Source organism: Trachypithecus francoisi, unplaced genomic scaffold (genome assembly GCF_009764315.1).
Source record: "Trachypithecus francoisi isolate TF-2019V2 unplaced genomic scaffold, Tfra_2.0 Lachesis_group12, whole genome shotgun sequence".
Taxonomy (NCBI): Eukaryota; Metazoa; Chordata; class Mammalia; order Primates; family Cercopithecidae; genus Trachypithecus; species Trachypithecus francoisi.
Genome location: NW_022681457.1, coordinates 117965016 through 117985825, shown reverse-complemented (window position 1 = coordinate 117985825; position 20810 = coordinate 117965016). Strand labels below are relative to the sequence as shown.

Here is a 20810-nt window from a genome sequence, read left to right as displayed (position 1 = left end):
GCGTTTACACACTGCCCATCCCAGTTAAACACCAGTGAACAAGTACCAGTCGATGCCAGAACCAAACACCGCGTCTCCGCCTCGCCCTGCGGGCCGGTCTCCTCCCAGGAGGATATTCAGGAGAGTGGGAAAACGGCCGGTCCCAAGGTTAAGCGAAGGCGGCAACAGAAAGCGAACTGAACGCACACCTCTTTAGAACACTGACAACGCTGGCCTGGTGTTTTTAATGAACGAACCCGGTCACCTCGAGTGAATTCCGCAGATGCCTAGAGAAGACCCCGGTCCAGTCCTGGCCCCGCGGGCCCGGAGCAGGGAGCCGCGCGAAGCCCGCAGCCGCGAAAACAACTTCGCTGAGCCAGGCCTGGCGCGGGGGCCCGGGCGACGACTCCGCCCTCAGCGGGGAGCGGGGAGCTGGGCCCGGCCGGGCCGCGACGTCAGCGTCCCCGCCCCCGCCGCCCCTACTCCCGGCCGGGCCTCGGGGACCCCCGCCCCACAAAGGGGTGCGAACCCCAAGCAAGAGACGAGGAAGGGGAGGTGCCAGCCGCCGCCGCCCTTCGCAACCCGGGCCGGCAGCCCCGCCCCCACCGCCGCAGCGACCCCCGCCCCGCGCCCGCCGAGACCGAAGCGCTACCGCTCACACTGCCCCTCCCCCCGCGGCCGAGCCGGCGCGGGCCCCCGCACCACCCCCGCTCCCGCGGCCTCGAGTCCAGAAGACCCGCCTCCACACACCGGGCCGCCGCCGCGGAGCCTCATGGGGGTTGAAGTCCCCAAGGCTTCCTTTGTGCGCAGTATTGGCGGGCCGTGGACTACCACTCCCACAAGGCACCGCGCCCGCCCCCCGCGCCACGCCCCCTCTCCGCTGGCTTCCAGTCGTCACCCAGACTACATTTCCCGACAGGCCTCACGGCTCTCCCGCCCTCCCTCCCGAGACACGAGCCGAACTGGGCGTCAGGTCGGGGAGCCGGTCGGGTTCCCGCTCGCCGCCGCCGCCGCCACCGCCCCCCGCAGCCACTCTCCCGCCTCTACCGCCGCGGGAGCTGCATCGTCCACTCCGCTCGGCGGTGGAACCGCCAGTCCGGGGTCACAGCCTGAGAAGCGACGCGCTGAGCCCCCCATCACCTCCAGCCCGGGCGACCCCTCCCGGGTCCGCCCTCGCCCTGCGCAGCCGCCCGAGCCCCCAGCCCCGGGCGGCCCAGCTCCCGCATCCTAGCTCCTGCACTCTCGCAGCCGCCGCCCCCCGCCCGGAACATGGACTCCGACTCTTGCGCCGCCGCCTTCCACTCGGAGGTGAGTGAAGCTGTGCGCCCAAATCGCCCCCGACCACCCCCTCCGCGATTTTGCTCTCCTCAGGCAGCCGGACCCCCGGTCGCCCGGAGCGCCGCCCTCCCCTTCCCCCGCTTTCCCTTCGTCGGCCGCCGCTGGAGCCCAACCCCCGCCCCCTGCTCGGGCCCGCGCTCGGTTCTCCCCACCGGGCCTCGCCTCCGCGTCCCCTCCGCGGACCTCCGCGTCCTCCCCGCGCCCTTTCCCCAGGGCCGTTGCGCCTATTTCTCTCCCCGTGGCCGCCCCTCTCCGGCCTCGCGTCGCCCCGGGACCTGTCGGCGCCCCCAGCCCCTCCCCACCGGCCTGCTTACTCTTTCCCCGCCCCCGGGGACGCGGTCCGAGCCGCCGCCCGCCCGTGGCTCCGGTTGCTCTAGAGGAGTTTTGGGCCCCCCTCGGACGGGGGTCAGCTCCCGCGGCCCCCGGCTGCTCCCCGGATCCCCCGGGCCGGGTGGCCCGCGCCCCGCCCCCTGACTCCGCGCGCGGCCCAATCGGCCCCCGCCCCCTACGGCTCTCGGGGGCCAAGTCCTTCGGGGGCCCCACCCGCTCTGGGGACCCGAGTCCTGCCCCCACCCACCGGCCCCCGGCGCGCTGGCCTCCCCCTTCGGGCCCCCGCCCCCCGCCCGCGGGCTCTGCTGGCTCCGCCCCGACTCACTCCCCCTCCTTCCGGGGATCAGCCCTCGGGGCTCCCGGCCGCCCCCCCGCGCGGTCCCCTCCCCCCAGCCGAGGCGCGTTGGGGTCGCGAGTGCGGGTTCGGCCACCGCGGGCGGGTGGGGGAGGGGAGGCGGCGCAGGAGCCCGCCGGTCTCGCTGCCGCCCCCGGGGGTTCGCAGGGCCTCCCCAGGCCTTGGACCCCCGAATCCTGCCTGGCGCCCCCTCCTACATACCCACGGGATGGGCCCCGCACCTTCCGGGGCCGAGTGTCGCGGGGGGCGGCTGCCGCGGGAGGGCGGGTGTGGGCCGCTCCGCCATCTGTTTTCGGAGGAGGCGGCCAGGCGGGCGGCGTGGGCCTGGTGGGGGCGGCGTGGAGCTCCCCCATTCCCCGCGCCGGTGCCTCCCGCGCGTCCCCGTCCCGAGGCCGCCGCCGCCCTCCACTTGGCATTCGGGTTCTTGACCCACTTCTGCTGGTTCCCCGCCGAAAGAAAAGTTGTTCGCGGGAGTTGGAGGCCGGGGTGGCGGCCCGCGGTTCCCGTGGCTCGGCAGGCTCGCCAGTGCGGGGAGCGCGGTCACCGCGGGCCTTCGCCTTCGCTCCATGGACGGCCCTGGGGTCCAAGGGGGTGGGAGAGGAGCAGGTTTGCCTAAACCAGGTTGAGAAAACAATTTTCTAAGGCGACTGACTTTCTGAAAGGAAACCCGCGGGCTGCACGCCTACTCCTCGCGGCGGTAGGGGCGGCCCGAGACCCCTGCCCCCCATTTCCCCGCCGGCTTTTCCCCAGCAGACCGGCGGCCGGGTAACAGCACCTCGGGAAGAATGGGGGTGGGTCGGACAAGGCACTGAAAGGAACCTCAGGGAACGTGCTGGGCGGATAAACAGCAATACAGCACACTTGTTTTGCTTAGGAGCAAATAAGACATCCATCTCTCCGTGCTTCTCTCAGGAGAAAATCTCTTCTTGTGATGGGTGTTTCTAGACTGAACGGGGCTGGGACCCGCGAGCAAAAACCTCCACTATTCCATTTAAATGTAGGACTAAGCTTCGCAGTAAGGTTCCTGGTTTATTGTGAGTTGAGACATTTGGGTGCCTGGCATCCCGAGTGCTGGGAGAGCGGAGGGGACTCTCTGAGCACGAGAGAGGGGTTCTCAGGTGGTGCTAGCTTGGCAGGGTCAGCCAGGAATCAGCTCCAGGGTCCAGGTCTCCGAGAACTCTGGAGAATGAGAGAATGAGTGGTTGATTATTTATTTATTTTTTTGAGACGGAATCTTGCTTTGTCTCCCAGGCTGGAGTGCAGTGGCATGATCTTGGCTCACTGCAACCTCCGCCTCCGGGTTCAGGCGATTCTCTTGCCTCAGCCTCCTCAGTAGCTGGGACTACAGGCTCACGCCACCACGCCCAGCTAATTTTTGTATTTTTGGTAGAGACGGGGTTTCACCATGCTGGTTTCGAACTCCTGACCTCGTGATCTGCCCGCCTCGGCCTCCCAAAGTGCTGGGATTACAGACGTGAACCACTGCAACCGGCGAGTGGTTGATTTTTGAATCACTTAACATCAGTTACAGCTGCTGCAGCAGTCATCCATACTCAGAATGTAAAATCTGGAGCAAAAAAGGAGTTTTTAGAGCTTCTCCTGATAGGCCTGTAGAGACTAATAGATAAAGTCAGAGAATGCCACATGAGCTCTAAGAAATAGTCCTTTGTACACGTTTTTATCTCCCAGCTGATTTCCCAGCATTCTTGGCATAAAGTGTTAATACTCCTCTTTCTGCTTTCTGAAAATGGTGTTATTTCTTGACCTGAACTTACCTTATCTTGTTTGTGGACCGTGTAAATCTAACGGTATTTTTTGAGTGGTTGACTACAAAAGTTCCAGCTTACTTTTGTTTCTGTGATTCTGCCTAGTAGCCTCTCCTTCAAACACATTCTCTCTTCTCTCTCGTTAATAGGAATACTCCCCCAGTTGCAAGAGGCGCAGGACTGTGGAAGACTTCAACAAATTCTGCACCTTTGTCTTGGCCTATGCTGGCTACATCCCTTATCCCAAGGAGGTAATCTGAGTTTCTGAGACCTTTCTGGATGGGTAGTCAAACCCCAGTGCTTCCACCACAAGCTTGTGGGCTTCTGACTGGTCAGTGGGTCAGTAGATTTGGAAGGGGCTGCTTGTGGTGACCTCAGTCACTAGTGTGGCAGAAATCTGTTTCTTGAGAGTTTGAATTAGCTAGGGAAATGGTTCTAAAACTCTGGTAAGAACTCTGGTAGAAAATGCAGGCTTGTCTAGAAAATGGTTTAGTAAACTTTCTTTTTTTTTTTTTGGAATGGAATCTTGACTCTGTCGCCCAGGCTGGAGTGCAGTGGCATAAACTCCACCCTTGGGTTCAAGGGATTCCTCTGCCTCAGCCTCCTCAGTAGTTGGGATGACAGGTGTGTGCCACCACGCCCAGCTAATTCTTTTTTGTATTTTAGTAGAGACAGGGTTTCACCTTGTTGGCCAGACTGGTCTCGAACTCCTGACCTCAGGTGATCTGTCTGCCTCAGCCTCCCAGAGTGCTGAGATTACAGGTGTGAGCTACTACCCAGCCAGTTTAGTAAACTTTGAAAGTTTATTTACAAATCAAGTATGTGATATCTTGCTTGCTCTTTTTGTTTGTTTGAAATGAAGTTTAGCTCTGCCGCCCAGTCTGGAGTGCCATGGTGCAATTGTGACTCACTGCAACCTCCGCCTCCTGGGTTCAAGCGATTCTCCTGTCTCAGCCTCACAAGTAGCTGGGTGTGCCATCACGCCCAGCTAGTTTTTGTATTTGTACTAGAGACGGGGTTTAACTGTGTTGTCCAGGCTGGTCTCGAACTCCTGACCTCATGATGCCCGCCTCGGCCTCCCAAAAGTGCTGGGATTACAAGCGTGAGCCACTGCACCTGGCCGTCTGCTTGCTCTTAATAAGGGTCTATAGTTATTGACTGTTGACCGTGCCTGGACACTATTCTTGGCCTTTGTAATGCTATGAGGTAGGTGCTATTTTTTTATCTCCAGTTTATAAGATGAGAAAACTGAGGCATAGAGAGGGAAAACTTTGCCTTAGGTCACCCACTAATTAGTGGTGGAGCTTGGGGTTCAAGCAGATGGCTGGACTCTGATGCACATGCTGTCTCTCTCAGCTCCCTGGCTGCCCAAAATGCGTATTATTGTCTTCAGGGACTCATGGCTACAACTTGATGTAGATGAAGGAGGTTTTTTTTTTTTTTTTTTGCTTGTGGGAAAAGGGCAGGACTGGAGGAGAGCTGCTGTGGTGCTCAAACTTCAGGCCTCTTTCATATTCTGTTATTAAGCTCAAAATGGAAGAATCCAGCTTTTTTTTTTTTTTTTTTTTGAGACAAGTCTTGCTCTGTTGCCCAGGCTCAAGTGCAGTGGCATGATCTTGGTCCACTGCAACCTCTTTCTGCTGCACTAAAGTGATCCTCCCACCTCAGCCTTCCAAGTAGCTGGGACTACAGGCCTACCACCATGCCTACCTAATTTTTGTAGTTTTAGTAGATACAGGGTTTCGCCATGTTGACCAGGTTGGTCTCAAACTCCTGGCCTCAAGTGAGCCACCGTGTTTGGCCATCATTTTATTTTTTTTGTAGAGACAAGATCTCACTGTGTTGCCGAGGCTGGACGCGAGGGAGTGATCCTCCTGCCTTGGCCTCCCAGAGTGTTGGATTTACAGGCACGAGCCACTGTGCTCAGCTGCATTCAGTACATTTCTAGCAGGCAAACTGCTAGCACAGGTGGCTAATGCCTACTTTCTTTTTTTCTTTTTTCTTTTTTTTTGAGACGGAGTCTTGCTCTGTGGCTCAGGCTGGAGTGCAGTGGTGTGATCTCAGCTCACTGCAACCTGTTTCCTGGGTTCAAGCAATTCTCCCTGCCTCAGCCTCCCAAGTAGCTGGGATTACAGGCGTCCGCCATCATGCCCAGCTAATTTTTTTTGTGTTTTTAGTAGAGAGGGGGTTTCACCATGTTGGCCAGGCTGGTTTCAAACTCCCGACCTCAGGTGATCCACCTGCCTCAGCCTCCCAAAGTGCTGGGATTACAGGTGTGGGCCACCACACCCAGCCTAATGCCTGTTATTCTAACAAGGAGAACGTTGCCACTGTTTGCAGATGATACACTTGTGATCTGAAGGAACCATAGAGTTTACTTCACTGCTTTGGGGCAGTAATTACCTACTGGATTTTGCAATATTTTGGAATGTCTAGTTTTTTAAGAGTGTCAGGAAATTCTCAAAACTAATTTAAATTTACTTAATACATCTTTTCGAAGGGCAAATGGAAGGAGAGGTTTTACAACCAGGGAGCGATTAGCAGATAGGAGTGGGCGTCCACAGCACTCCCTCCCACAGACACCTGTTGCACATGGATTAATTTCCTGTCTCTAAGATGGGGCTGAGGGTTCGTCAGGGAGTTTCTCTCCTTGTGGCATCACATTCAACTCATGGCACTGTGGTTTTTGTTTTTTTGGGTTTTTTTTTGACACGGAATCTCACTCCATTACCCAGGCTGGAGTGCACTGGCACAATCTTGGCTTACTGTAGCATTCGCCTCCCGGGTTCAAGTGATTCTCCTGCCTCAGCCTCCCAAGTAGCTGGGACTCCAGGTGCCCACCACCACACCCAGCTAATTTTTGTATTTTCAGTAGAGATGGGCTTTCACTATGTTGGCCAGGTTGGTCTTGAACTCCTAGTCTCCGGTGACCCGCCCGCCTTGGCCTCCCAAAGTGCTGGGATTACAGGTGTGAGCCACCGCGCCGGGCCAGAACTCGTGGTACTGTTGCTTCAAGTGTGATGCTGATGGGTAGAGAAGCTCAGAGTTGTGCGGACGTCTCTGGAGGTCTGACCTGGCTGGGTGGCTGGGGATGCTCTGGTCTGGGCTGGATCTTGTCACCAGTAACTGGAATCCACCACCTTTATCTTTTTAGGAACTCCCTTTAAGGAGCAGCCCCAGCCCTGCCAACAGCACTGCTGGTACCATTGACAGCGACGGCTGGGATGCGGGTTTCTCAGACATCGCGTCCTCAGTGCCCTTGCCAGTCTCTGACCACTGCTTTAGCCACCTGCAGCCCACTCTCTTGCAGCGAGCCAAGCCCAGTAACTTCCTGCTGGACAGAAAGAAAACGGACAAGCTGAAGAAGAAGAAGAAGAGGAAGCGCAGAGACAGCGATGCGCCCGGGAAGGAGGGGTACAGGGGTGGCTTGCTGAAGCTGGAAGCCACTGACCCCTATGTGGAGACCCCTACGAGTCCCACCTTGCAGGATATCCCCCAGGCTCCCAGTGACCCCTGCTCGGGCTGGGACTCCGATACTCCCTCCAGTGGATCTTGTACCACTGTGTCACCTGATCAGGTCAAAGAAATAAAAACTGAAGGCAAACGGACTATCGTCCGGCAGGGAAAGCAGGTGGTGTTCCGAGACGAGGACAGCACTGGCAATGATGAAGACATCATGGTGGACTCAGGTGAGTGGTCTCTGAAGGATGATGACCCTTGCTGGCTGCTGGTTAGAGGAGAGGTTATTTTATTAAGTGGTCATCTCTCTGGGGCAGAGGGTCTGGTTCCTTCTGTAGAGTGTGACAGCCCCAGTGTCCAAGGAGGAGAAAAGCTGCAGGAATGTGGATATGGAGATGTTTAGGAAGGGGTTGATTGCCGCTAGAGACAGCTGAGATTCCAAGACCTCAGAACATAAAAAGGATATAGTTCTAAGTAAGCATCCAAGTAAGCATCCAGGCTGGGCGCGGTGGCTCCACCAGTAATGCCAGCACTTTGGGATGCCAAGGCGGGTGGATTGCTTGAGCTCAGGAGTTGGAGACCAGCCTGGACAGCATGGCAAAGCCCTGTCACTGCAAAAATACAAAAAAACGGCTGGGCGCGATGGCTCACGCCTGTAATCCCAGCACTTTGGGAGGCCGAGGCGGGCACATCACTGGTCAGGAGTTCGAGAGCAGCCTGACCAACATGGTGAAACCCCGACTCTACTAAAAATAAAAAAAAAAAAAATTAGCCGGCTGTGGTGGTGCATGCCTGTCATCCCAGCTACTCAGGAGGTTGAGGCAGGAAAATCACTTGAACCCAGGAAGTGGAGGTTGCAGTGAGCCAAGATCGCGCCATTGCACTCCAGCCTGGGTAACAGCAAAACTCCGTCTCGAGAAAAAAAGAAAAACAATAGTTAGCCTAGTGTGGTGGTGTGTCCCTGTAGTCCCAGCTACTTGGGAGGCTGAGGTGGGAGGATGGCTTGAGTGCAGGAGTTTGAGGCTGCAATGAGGTGTGATGGCACCACTGCACTCCAGCCAGGGTGACAGAGTGAGACCCTGTCTCAGAAAAAAAAAAAAAAGTAAGCATCTCCTGGGTAATACCTGGTTCCCACACATTTTGGAGCCCCTTGTGCCTTTTCAGAGAGAACTGTCAGCTTCGAGTGGCAATTGGAAGTGTTGTCCGTTGAGTAGGGGGTTTCGTAGAAACCCAGCTGATGGCGAGGAACGGGGGGAATTTGTCTTCCCTCCTTAAGAGTATCTTTCCTTCCAGATGACGATTCCTGGGACCTCGTGACCTGCTTCTGCATGAAGCCATTTGCCGGCCGCCCCATGATCGAGTGTAATGAGTGCCACACCTGGATTCACCTGTCCTGTGCGAAAATCCGGAAATCCAATGTTCCGGAAGTGTTTGTCTGCCAAAAGTGCCGGGACTCCAAGTTTGACATCCGCCGTTCCAACCGCTCGCGGACGGGCTCCCGGAAGCTGTTCCTGGACTGACTGCTGGCTGGCGAGGAGGCTGCGAGCGTGGAATCGGAAGCGACGGTGTGCTTTTTTGCCCTTCTCTTAGTTGAGCACAGAACTCTCAGCTCTGGTGCGGGCAGATCCCTGCCATTTAGGTGCCTAAGCAAAAGGACAGGCTGTCCGAGGTAGAAACTGTACATAGCCGGTGACCGAATGCAACCTTTGCCGGCCAGCGATGCTGCCAGAGCTGCGTTCCCTGCAGTGGAGGTGGACTGGACACCCACGTGCAGCGGGTTTGGCGCGTTTGAAAATGAGGGTCCATGGTAGCTGTGCATTTTGCTATCTTTGCTAAGAGATTCCCGCTGATTGGGCTCAGTGCCAGCTGTTACTCTGCTTCCACTGTGTTGGGGAGAGGTGTTCGGTTTCCCCGGCCTGTTAATGAACAGCCATATGTGTACGCTTTTTCTTGCGTGTTAAGTCTTTTACCAAAAATGTCTGTACAGCAACCATCCAAGTTGTCCCTACTTAGTGGCTTGCCCTCTGCCCGCGTCAGCTGCTGCCTGACAGGCTGGGGGAGGCACTGGCGGGAGGCCTCGGGCTCCCCTCAAAGGGCGCTGGGGTGGCGGGTCAGCTCGTGGTTCTTAGGTTTCCTTCTGTTTGTTAAAAGGGACCATGTGGCCACTTCTCTGTGGAAAGGGGCTTGGTTGGGGGGTTGAGGTGGCCCATGTTCATAACTCAATTTCCTGTTTTGCACGATGTAAAAACCCTGTCTTTTTGCACGGTACAGCCAAAAGTATTGGCTGATTTCTTGCTGAGCGCCCTCTTAGTTGGTGTGTGAGGTCTTGGTGGGGCCCAGGCCAGCTGTTTGCGAGTGTGGGGACTCGTAGGTTCTGTCCTCGTCTCTTCCTTTCACCTCATTCTGGTAGCAGCATAAAGGTTAGGCAATCACTGGGACCCGCATGGTGTTCCTCTAAATGATAGGGTGAAGGAGAGTTAGGCGGGAGGCCTCTTCTGTTGGGTGATTCTCGTGTGCCCTTTAGACAGGCTGGCCTGCCGGTTCCACAGGGCAAGGTTAGGACTTGAGTCCTTTTTTTCTGTTTGGAGTTGGTGAGTGAGTGATAGGGTAACATGGGCCTTCAGGATGACCCCTTGGAACTGTGCCGAGTTCCTCAGATGTCAGCTGGGATCCTGGACCCGGGAGGCCCCTGCGAGGGCCAGCTCTGGAGAAACCTGGGAGTTGATGCCGGAGGCTGTGAAAGGACTCTGCTCGAGGGCGGGGTAGCCCCGGAACACTGGTGGTTCTGGGGCTGGAAGGGAGAGGGGCTCCGGCTTTCTCTGAAAAGAACACTGCTCTTCAGCAGTTCAAGTACTTGTTCTCAAAACATTTTCTAATTGATTGGTAGGTTTTCGTAAGCATTGTTTCTTTAAGGCATGGAAAGGGAAGAATACTCAAGCGAGTCATATTTGTTTTCAGCGGGATGGGCCCGCGTTCTCCCTGCTGGGGGCTTCCCCTTCATGTGGCACCTTTGTGCCAGGCCACCAGGCAGACTCTTCCCACCTTCCCCCACTGAAGCACCAAGGGGCTTGAACCGTAATTTGGCTAATCAGAGGCATTTTTTTGTCCTAGTATCTTTCACACTTGTCCAACCGTCTTAGTTTTTTAAAGTTCTGTTGCTCGTATTAACATGAAACTAGAGAGAAATAGTTTCTGAAGCCAGTTTATTGTGAAGATCTCCAAGGGGGAGGTTCTGTAGAGAAAAATAGTAAGCTGGTTTAGAAACTACCTTCTCTCCAGACACTTGTCTGCTTCTGACCAGGGCAAACAGCCAGGATGCATTGGAGAGGAATTTGCCAAATATCTGCCCTGAGATAATGCCTGTCCAGTGTCTTCACCATACGAATAACCAAAGCTCCAAAGTGGTTTTCTTCTTTTTTTAAAAAAATTCCACAAGCTTTTAAAGGTGCATTTAAGAATCCACGTGACTTTAGAGTGGAACTGCTGGCCCTGGCAACTATCCTGTGTGCTAGAAGGTTCGACGCCTCTGGACTGCATGTGCTACTCATCTCCATTTTGTTTCCTTGATTGCATTTTTGTTCTTTTAGCAGATCTGTCCCTGTGGGTGGTGTCTAAGAAGTCGGACACCTTGGTTTTTGTGTTAGATTGAGCTGGGCAGCTGCAATCAGCTTCTTTATATGCAAATTAGGCATGACCCATCTGGGGCTCCTGGTTGGTGGCTAATGAAGTGAGGGGAGGGAGGGATGTCACCCCAAAAGTAGGCCCTCCCGTCAGCCTTGGCCAGGCCAGACACTTCACATCGTTTACATGGTTCTGTGTAATTTTAAAGTTTATGTGTATAAAGCGAAGCTGTTTCTGTGAAACTGTATATTTTGTAAATAAATATATTGCTACTTTGAGGTTCATGATTCAAGGTTCAGGCAATTGTGTTGTGTGCTGAAGGACAGTTGTGTTACTTCTCTACTCACTACCTCCCCAAACCATGATTACATCAAGTCTCTGGGAAGGCAACCTCTCAGTGTGCACTTTAGCAGGATAGAAAATGTCCGCGGAGTTAATGTACCTTGCTGGTGAATTCCTCAGAAACAAACCACAGGATGAGTAGATGTGAATGGTTCTTGCAGTTTCTTCATCAGATTGTGGATTAGCTCAAGCCGCAGTGGGTGGTTAGCCTACTGTTGATTGATTTTTTTTTTTTTTTTGAGACAGAGTTTTGCTCTTCTCACCCAGGCTGTGAAGTGCAGTGATGCGATCTCGGCTCATTGCAACTTCCGCCTCCGGGGTTCAAGCGATTCTCCTGCCTCAGCCTCTGAGTAGCTGGAATTACAGGCATGTGCCACCATGCGCGGCTAATTTTTGTATTTTTTTTTTTTTTTTTTTTTTTTTTTTTTTTTTTTTTGAGACGGAGTCTCGCTCTGTCGCCCAGCTGGAGTGCAGTGGCCGGATCTCAGCTCACTGCAAGCTCCGCCTCCGGGTTTACGCCATTCTCCTGCCTCAGCCTCCCAAGTAGCTGGGACTACAGGCGCCCGCCAACTCGCCCGGCTAGTTTTTTGTATTTTTAGTAGAGACGGGGTTTCGCCGTGTTAGCTAGGTTGGTCTCGATCTCCTGACCTCGCGATCCACCCGTCTCGGCTCCCAAAGTGCTGGGATTACAGGCTTGAGCACCGCGCCCGGCCTAATTTTTGTATTTTTAGTAGAGATGGGGTTTCACCATGTCGGCCAGCCTGGCCTTGAACTCCTGATCTCAGGTGATCGCCTGCCTTGGCCTCCCAAAGTGCTGGGATTACAGGCGTGAGCCACTGCGCCTGACCAATTTTTTTTTTTTCTTCTCACAAGATGATGCCTTCCCTATGGCCTGCTTTGAGAAAGCTGCAGCCTCCTCGGAGTTTCTGCAAGGCCTGAGCTGGAATCTCCCTCCCCCTCGGTTGCCCTTTTTGCCTCCTCACGTTTGGGGGTTCCCAGTGACCAAACTTAAGGCAGTGAGCTGTCTGGCCTCTGAACTGACACCACCAGTGGCCAACTAGTACCACCTCCAGTGACGCCAGAGGAGTCCAGACCTATTCACACCTCAAAGCCCTAAAAACACTGACGGGTTGGCCTTTGGTTTCCAGTTGTCCAAGGCTGTGAGTGGCTTTGAGTCCTGGTTGGGTGCTCAAAGCAAGGAGGTGAAAGGCGACGGGCACTGGCGAATGGGGTAAGACTCGCACAGGCACAAGGCTAGGAGTTGGGGTTTCGGGCCTGAGTTGCGGCCTGGAGCACCCCGTGACGTGGCGCCCCGGGTCCCGTCCGACCCAGGAGAGACGCGGGTGGCTGGGATGGCGGGATGGCGGGATGAGCGCGCCCTGGAGCCGTGCCAGGCCAGTCACCACCTCCCGGCGGCCCCGCCCCTCCCCGCAGGTCCCTCCCCTCCCCGCAGGCCCCGCCGCCGCCATCTTTGTTGGGGGCAGCCGGGCCTGGCTCGAGATGCCTAAGTCGTGCGCGGCCCGGCAGTGCTGCAACCGCTACAGCAGCCGCAGGAAGCAGCTCACCTTCCACCGGTAAGAGGCGGGGACCTGGGGTCGCGGGAGGCCCAGACCCGGGGCCCGCGAACCGACTCCGAGGCCTTGGCACGCCGGGCGGGAGCACCCAGGAGGCCCGAGGGCGTGCGGCCCGGGGACAGGCCGAGCTCCTGGGCCCAGAGGGGCTGGCGCCGCCTCGCCCGCCATGGTGATGCGGCGAGGGGCGGACAGAGGGGCGGGCGGAGGGTCAGCGGCGCACCTGGCGGAGCTGGGGCCAGGACACGCCCGGAGCAGAGCAGGTGTCTGCTGAGAGGACGAGCGGGCCGCGGCCGGGGTTTGCTGTGCCCTGGCCCCTACAGCCCCCGTCGCGCGCCGCCCTGAAGGGAGCGCGGCACCTGGGCGGTGCAGTGGAGGAGTGGACCCCCCATGGGGCGTCCAGGCAGTGAGAAGGGACTTTGCAGGGTCGCGGGAGGATGCTGGAGGCTTTGGAGTCTGCTGGTGCACTCCCCTGGCCCGGCCCGGGAGCAATCGCCCTTGGTCAAAGTTGCGCTTTCTCCAAGGTCCAGCCACGGCACCATTTCTCTACCCACTTTGGGCACATCTCCGAAGGGCGGCTTGTGCTCATCGCTCGCATTCCCTCTGCTCCCATTGCACTGTTTTGTGATAAATGCTTTGCTTGAAGTATACATAACGTACATACAGAAAAATGCACGAATCATAAGTACACAGCCCGGCGAGTTTTCCCCAGGTGAATGCCACTGAACTGAAACGTTACCGGCTGGGCTCGGTGGCTCAAGCCTGTCATCCTAGCAGTTTGGGAGGCCGAGGCGGGAGGATCACTTGAACCTGGAAGTTTGAGATCAGCCTGGGCAACAGAATGAGAGACCCTGTCTCTACAAATAATTTTTACAAATTAGCCAGGCAAGGTGGCGTGCCCCTGTAGTCCCAGGTGCTCGGGAGGGTGAAGTAGGAGGATTGCTTGAACCCAGGTTCGAGGTTGCAGTGAGCTATAATCTTGCCACTGCACTCCAGCCTGGGTGACAGAGCGATACCTCATCTCAAAATAAGAAATAAAACATCACTAACCCCGAGAAGACCCCCCACCTGGACCCCCTCCCAGGCCCGCCTCCTCTCTCCTGCCCAAGGAGAACCCTATCCTGCCCTCTGTCAGAGTGGATTGCAGTTCATTTGCTTTCATTGCCACATTGAATGCAAGTACCAGAATTTACTGATTTGTTCTACAATGGAAGGGCATTTGGGTGGCCCCATTTTTTGGATGACCAATACATTGTTCTGGAGGCCGGGCGTGGTGGCTCATCCCTGTAATCCCACCACTTTGGGAGGCCGAGATGGGTGGATCACCTGAGGTCAGGAGTTCAAGACCAGCCTGGCCAACATGGTGAAACCCCGTCTCTACTAAAAATACAAAAATTACCCGAGTGCGCACCTGAAATCCCAGCTACTCAGGAGGCTGAGGCAGGAGAATCGCTTGACCCTGGGAGGTGTAGGTTGCAGTGAGCCGAGATCGTGCCACTGCACTCCAGCCTGGGCGACAGAGCGAGACTCCGTCTCAAAAAACAAAACAAAAAAAACATTGTTTTGGCCAGTTTTGGTGGGACTTGTTGTGGTGCATCTATCTGTTTTGCCTCTGTCAGGTATGTACCTGGGGATGGAGTTGCTGCACCTTCTCTCTTGAAGCCGTTCCTTCCATTCCCATGAGAGCTCTGTCACGTCACTAGTGAGCCTTGTGATGTTAATTGACTTTGTGGCATTTCACACAACTGACCCCTGAGCCTGGGTCACTTTTCTCGCATGGCGCCTGGTACACTTCTTGGCCAGAAGGGGTATCTCTTCTCAGTCTCCTTTGCTGGGTCCTCATTTCCAGCATGAAGTGTTGGAGCCCTGGGGTGTGGGCCATGGCCCAGGCAGGGGTGGCTTCTAGCCGCACTTGCTCCCCAGGGGCCCATCTCATCCAGGCTTATCGGTTCCGCAGGGTTGGCCTCCACACTGACGTCTCCAGATGCATGTGGCTGTCTGTCACCCCAGCACATGGAAAGCCTAAAAAGCACCTCAAATTTAACTCCTAAGATACAAAACCAACTTCTCTTTTTGGAGACAGACTCTCAATTTGTTGCCTAGGTGGAGTGCAGTGGTGCAGTCTCGGCTCACGGCAGCCTCTGCCTCCCTGGTTCAGGTGATTCTTGTGCCTCAGCCTCCCAAGTAGCTGGGATAACAGGAGTGTGCCACTATGCTGGGCTAATTTTTGCATCTTTAATAGAGATGGGGTTTCACCATGTTGGCCGGGCCGGTCTCGAACTCCTGAGTTGAGGCAGTCGGCCTGCCTTGGCCTCCCAAAGTGCTGGGATTACAGGCATGAGCCACCATGCTCATCCACTACAAAACAAACTTCTGATCCCTTTAACCTGCCCTCCTGTAACTTCTTTCATCTCAAACATGAAACTCCTTCCTTCTCAATGTTACCATCTACAGGCAAACCTTACTGCATGACTTTCAAAATACATCCAAATCTGCCCTCTCAGTACCACTTCCTGCCAACACCTGGTCCCACAGCAACCAGGGTGGACTCAGGTTCCATCTCACCTCTGCCTAGAGCCTCCAGGGACTCCCCAACTGCTCAGGGCTCTGTGTCATGCAGTCCCCACTCCCTCTCGCTGTCTCAGCTGGACCTGTGTCAGTGGCCACTCCTGCTGCCTGTTCTGAAACCCGCATCACTCGCGCTCCCACTTCCTGCGGTCTGTGCTCAAACATCACCCCTTCAGCTGCCTTTCCTGACCACCCCAGGGCTTCCCTCTGTCCGTTCTCTGGAGCAACTGTCATCCCTGGAAGACACTGTCCACGTGTGTATGGCTTGTCAGCTGTGCCCCTGCTCCAGAGTATGAGCTCCTTGGGGGCGAGGACTATCTCATTACCCCCGTTCTCCAGCACGAAGAACAGGGCCTGGCTCATGGCAGGCTCCTGGCAAATGTAGCATCGGAAACAGCTCACTTGGGCTCTCTGGCCATGCTCGTGGTCTCGGGTTTCTTGTTAAGAATGCTTTAACAGCTGTGACAGAAGCTTCCAGAAATTAGATGTGATTTAACAAAGCGAGAGGACTGAATGTCCGCAGCTGTCCAGGGAAATACTCTGTGGTGATGTGAAAATTCTGAATGACTCTGAGGCGCTGGGTCCAGCTTTGCTGGGCCTCACATCCCCTGCCTCTGCCCTTAGGTTTCCGTTCAGCCGCCCGGAGCTGCTGAAGGAGTGGGTGCTGAACATTGGCCGGGCCAACTTCCAGCCCAAGCAGCACACGGTCATCTGCTCTGAGCACTTCCGGCCAGAGTGCTTCAGCGCCTTTGGAAACCGCAAGAACCTGAAGCACAACGCCGTGCCCACGGTGTTCGCCTTTCAGGACCCCACACAGGTAGGAGGGCTCTGCGCCTTCTGTCTGGTCACATCCAGCCTGCACTGTTTACCAGCAGCTGGGGGCAGTGGGGGTGGCGGCATGTGCGGGAAAAGCCAAGGCCAAGAACTACAGTGACAACAGCACTGTTGCGCCTCCGGGGTCCACAGCCCTGTGGCCCTGCTGGCCATGACCTCGGCTTTAAGGGAAGTCATAAATTAAAGCCACTTTAAAAATGAATCATTCTATGGCTGGATGTGGTGGCTCATGTCTGTAATCCCAGCACTTTGGGAGGCAGAGGTGGGTGGATCACCTGAGGTCAGGAATTCGAGACCAGCCCGGCCAACATGTTGAAATCCCATTTCTAGGCCAGGCGCGGTGGCTCACGCCTGTAATCCCAGCATTTTGGGAGGCCGAGGCGGGCGGATCACGAGGTCAGGAGATCGAGATCATCCTGGCTAACACGGTGAAACCCCGTCTCTACTAAAAATAAAAAAAATTAGCCGGGCATGGTGGTGGGCGCCTGTAGTCCCAGCTACTTGGGAGGCTGAGGCAGGAGAATGGCGTGAACCCGGGAGGTGGAGCTCGCAGTGAGCCGAGATTGTGCCACTGCACTCCAGCCTGGGTGACTGACTGAGACTCCACCTCAAAAAAAAAAAAAAAAAAGGCCGGGCGCGGTGGCTCACGCCTGTAATCCCAGCACTTGGGAGGCCGAGACGGGCAGATCACGAGGTCAGGAGATCGAGACCATCCTGACTAACACGGTGAAACCCTGTCTCTGCTAAAAATACAAAAATTAGCCGGGCGCAGTGGCGGGTGCCTGTAGTCCCAGCTACTCGGGAGGCTGAGGCAGGAGAATGGTGTGAACCCGGGAGGCGGAGCTTGCAGTGAGTGGAGATCGCAGCACCGCACTCCAGCCTGGGCGACAGAGCGAGACTCCGTCTCAAAAAAAAAAAAAAAAGAAATCCCGTTTCTACTAAAAATACAAAAATTAGCTGGGTGTGGTGGCAGGTGCCTGTAATCCCAGTTATTCGGGAGGCTGAGGCAGGAGAATCGCTTAAACCAGGAGGCAGAGGTTGCCTTGGTGGAGGTGGGGTGTGTGGGCCTGGCACAGGGGTGGGCTCACAAAGAGTTGGATGCTGAAGCCTTGAGATCGGATTCTTGGCCACAGGAGCACCCACCTGGAGTGGGCAGGCAGAGCAGTGGCAGGACAGGCCACAGGCCAGCAGCTCCCTGTGCTGGTGGGTTTATCGGGAGAGGAAAGGGATCTTGAGTGAAGAGTGGAGCCGATGGGAAGAGCAAGGTGGCCACGGAGCAAACACACCCAGAACGGCTGCCTAGGAGCCCTGCCCCATCTGTCCTCCCCAGCGCCCTTCCCAGATGGCCTCATGCACTCTGCCTCAACCTCTTCGGGTCGGCCGTCCCTTCCTTCAGGAAGCCCTCCTGGACCCTCAGACCCCAGCTAGCCTCCACCCCTTCCCGCCCGCCCCTCGGTCTTCCTGTCCCCTGTGGTCCCTGCTGTCCTTCCTGTTTCCCTCATTGGTTTTGTCTTCTCCCCGGAACAGAGTCTCCATGAGGGCAGGGGCTGCTTTCCCTGCTCCAGGCCCCAAACCCAGGACGCTGCCTGGCACAGCACAGGTGCTTGGGGGGGTGTCCATAGATGAGCACTCTCATTACTTTCATGTATTTGTGGTAACGTCTGTCCTGGAAAGATGATACTTGAGCCACTGGAAGTGGGGGACGTTTGTCATTGTAGCCCTCAGTGCTTCCAGTGCCAGGTTGGTGGGGAGAAGCTGGGTACGGCCCCTGCCAGCTCTGCCTTGTGGGCCCTGCACCGGGCTGGCCTGGGGGCTGCAGGTTCTGCATCAGTGGTGCCTCGAGTGGTGAGCTGGGCTTCTGCCGCGTGCTGGCGGTCGTGGGGCCGGGTGCCAGGCCCTGGGGTGACGCATAGGAAGTAGGTCTACAGGGACCTATTCAGGGCACTCTGACCATGATTTAGGGACATCTTTGGAGAAAGAGAAGCACACCAAGTGAGCAGTGTGAACTGGGTTGAGCTTCAGGTCCCTTTCATTTAGCGACCGTTCATTGATTGTGGCACGCAGTGGGCCAAGCAGCAGGGACAACCATGATGCCCGAGGCCTGCCCTGAGCTCTGAGGGTTCTTGGGGTCTGCATCCACTCTGTGTGTCTCTTGCAGCAGGTGAGGGAGAACACAGACCCTGCCAGTGAGAGAGGAAATGCCAGCTCTTCTCAGAAAGAAAAGGTGAGTGCACCGGACCAGGCACTTGAACGTTTAAATTATGCTGTGGGTTGAGACAGGGAGGCAGGATTTTCCCAGCAAGGCCGGCCTGCAGGGCTGTCGCCTTTCCTCATATGCCAGTTTGGATTCCATGTTTTTCTGGAGGGAAGGCCCAAGCCTCTCAGCTTCCTTCTTTTCAATATAAAAGAATCTCAGTTGCTAGTAAGGATGGTGCCTGATTCCCTTTTTCTTTTCTTTTCTTTTTTTTTGTGACAGAGTCTCGCTGTGTCACCCAGTCTGGAGTGCAGTGGCGTGATCTCGGCACACTGCAACCTCCCAGGTTCAAGTGATTCTCCTGCCTCAGCCTCCCGAGTAGCTGGGATTACAGATGCCCGCTACCACGCCAAATAAATACAACAATTTAGCTGGACATGGTGGTGGGCGCCTATAATCTCAGCTACTCTGGAGAAAAATCACTTGAACCCGGGGTGGAGGTTGCGGTGAGCCGAGATCGCATCACTTCACTCCAGCCTGGGCGAAAGCGTGGAACTCCATTCCAAGGGAAGAAAAAAAAAGTTGGCTGGGTGTGGTAGCATGTGCCTGTAGTCCCAGCGACTCAGGAGGCTGAGGCAGAATTGGTTGAACTCAGGAGGCGGAGGTTGCAGTGAGCCAGGATCATGCCACTGCACTCCAGCCTGGGTGACAGCTAGATTCCGTTTCAAAAAAAAAAATTTAGCCGGTCATGGTAGTGGGTGCCTGTTTAATTCCAGCTACTCAGAAGGCTGAGGCATGGTAATTGCCTGAACCCTGGGGGCGGAGGTTGCAGTGAACTGAGATCGCACCACTGCACTCCAACCTGGGTCACAGAGCGAGACTGTCTCCAAAAAAAAAAATTCAGTTCCAGGGTATGTGCTAGGAAGAAGCCTGCAGTTTGTCGAGGGGCACAGACCCCGGAGCTGGTCCCTGGCTGCTGCCACTCCCCCAGAGGGACAGGTAGTAGCTGCGGGAGGGCCCTGCATCTACAGGGCTATAGTGCCTGACTCCGTGCTGCTGTTCCCAGGTCCTCCCTGAGGCGGGGGCCGGAGAGGACAGCCCTGGGAGAAAGATGGACACGGCGCTTGAAGAGCTTCAGTTGCCCCCGAATGCCGAAGGCCCCGTAAAACAGGTAAGACTGAGTGCAAAGGTGGCCTGTGCTTGGACCCAGGATGACTTGCTCCACACAAAATGGAAACCAGTGAACACCCGCCATGAGACCCGTGTGGCCGGGTGTGCAGCCTGCGTTTCAGAGCTCCCCAAATTCTCCACCATGGTATGGGCACATCTGGATTTTGGGAGACCAGCCAGGAGCGTCCGGCTGCCTGGGGGTTGTGCTGGGTGCGTGTCTGGTGGCCTGCTCACCCTGGCCCGCCTTCTTGCTGGTGATGCAGCTCTCAGCTCTCACTCCCCTGTCCTCAGGTCTCGCCATGGAGGCCGCAAGCAACAGAGGCTGTTGGCCGGCCGGCCGGCCCTGCGGGCCTGAGAAGGCCCCCGTCCAAGCAGCCATCTGATCACAGCTATGCCCTTTTGGACTTAGATTCCCTGAAGAAAAAACTCTTCCTCACTCTGAAGGAAAATGAAAAGCTCCGGAAGCGCTTGCAGGCCCAGAGGCTGGTGATGCAAAGGATGTCCAGCCGCCTCCGTGCCTGCAAAGGGCACAGGGGACTCCAGGCCAGACTTGGGCCGGAGCAGCAGAGCTGAGCCCCACAGGCTCCAGACGCAGAGGCGGCAGTGGCACCAGGGCCAGCAGGGCTTTGGAGCTCTGGCTGTGGACATCTTTGTCTGCTGTAGACACTGAGAAAGTTGGTCGTGAGGCCTGCCAGGCGAGGGATTGAGACAGTAGCCAAGCTCCCCGGCGAGAGCCCCGATGCCGTCTGGGGGACGTTTAGAGGCATGGCACCGAGTGCACGTCTGTGAGCCTGACGAGCTTATCCTCCCACGGGAACGGCAGTCCAGGCCGAGGCTGATTCTGGACGCTGTCCTTTCAGCACACGCAGAGTGAGGGTTGTTGGAAGCCCCAGTGTGGGAGATGTTCTTCAGGGAGGAAGCCATGTGACGGGCCCCGCTCCGTGGCCGATGTGTGGCCCCCTCCTCCATCAGCCTGGACGGCAGCTCAGGGTTCTAAGGCGTGACTCCTGTCCCGGCCTGGGGTCAGCGGCCACTGTAATAAAGTGTCTTTCTCTCTGGTGTCACTCCCGTCATTTTCTTTAGTGCTGTGATTCCTTTTGCTAAGAAGACTGACTTCCATGGCTGGGTGTGGTGGCTCACGCCTGTAATCCCAGCACTTTGAGAGGGCGAGGTGGGCGGATCACTTGAAGTCAGGAGTTTGAGACCAGCCTGGCCAACATGGTAAAACCCCATGTCTACTAAAAAGACAAAAATTAGCCAGGCATGGTGGCGCACACCTGTAG

The 20810-nt window shown here is 56.3% G+C and overlaps 2 protein-coding genes across 5 annotated transcripts; both read left to right on the top strand.

Annotated features, from left to right (window-relative positions):
- Positions 1-891: 891 nt before the first annotated feature.
- PHF13 (PHD finger protein 13) lies at positions 892-11135 on the top strand. Its single transcript, XM_033228562.1, has 4 exons — positions 892-1287; positions 3918-4019; positions 6923-7457; positions 8521-11135. The coding sequence occupies exons 1-4, from the start codon at positions 1249-1251 to the stop codon at positions 8745-8747; spliced, it is 903 nt and encodes a 300-aa protein (XP_033084453.1). The 5' UTR covers positions 892-1248; the 3' UTR covers positions 8748-11135.
- Positions 11136-12329: 1194 nt separating this feature from the next.
- THAP3 (THAP domain containing 3) lies at positions 12330-20591 on the top strand. 4 transcript variants are annotated; one of them, XM_033228560.1, is made up of 6 exons: positions 12337-12421; positions 12625-12764; positions 15954-16146; positions 18322-18387; positions 19424-19528; positions 19819-20591. In XM_033228560.1, exons 2-6 carry the CDS (start codon positions 12691-12693, stop codon positions 20098-20100), a joined length of 720 nt encoding a protein of 239 aa, XP_033084451.1. In that variant the 5' UTR covers positions 12337-12421; positions 12625-12690; the 3' UTR covers positions 20101-20591. The 4 variants fall into 4 exon arrangements, with proteins under 4 accessions (XP_033084450.1, XP_033084451.1, XP_033084452.1 ...); XM_033228561.1 differs by having other exon boundaries at positions 12407-12421; positions 18325-18387; XM_033228559.1 differs by having other exon boundaries at positions 12330-12421; positions 18325-18387; positions 19424-20591.
- Positions 20592-20810: the final 219 nt, after the last annotated feature.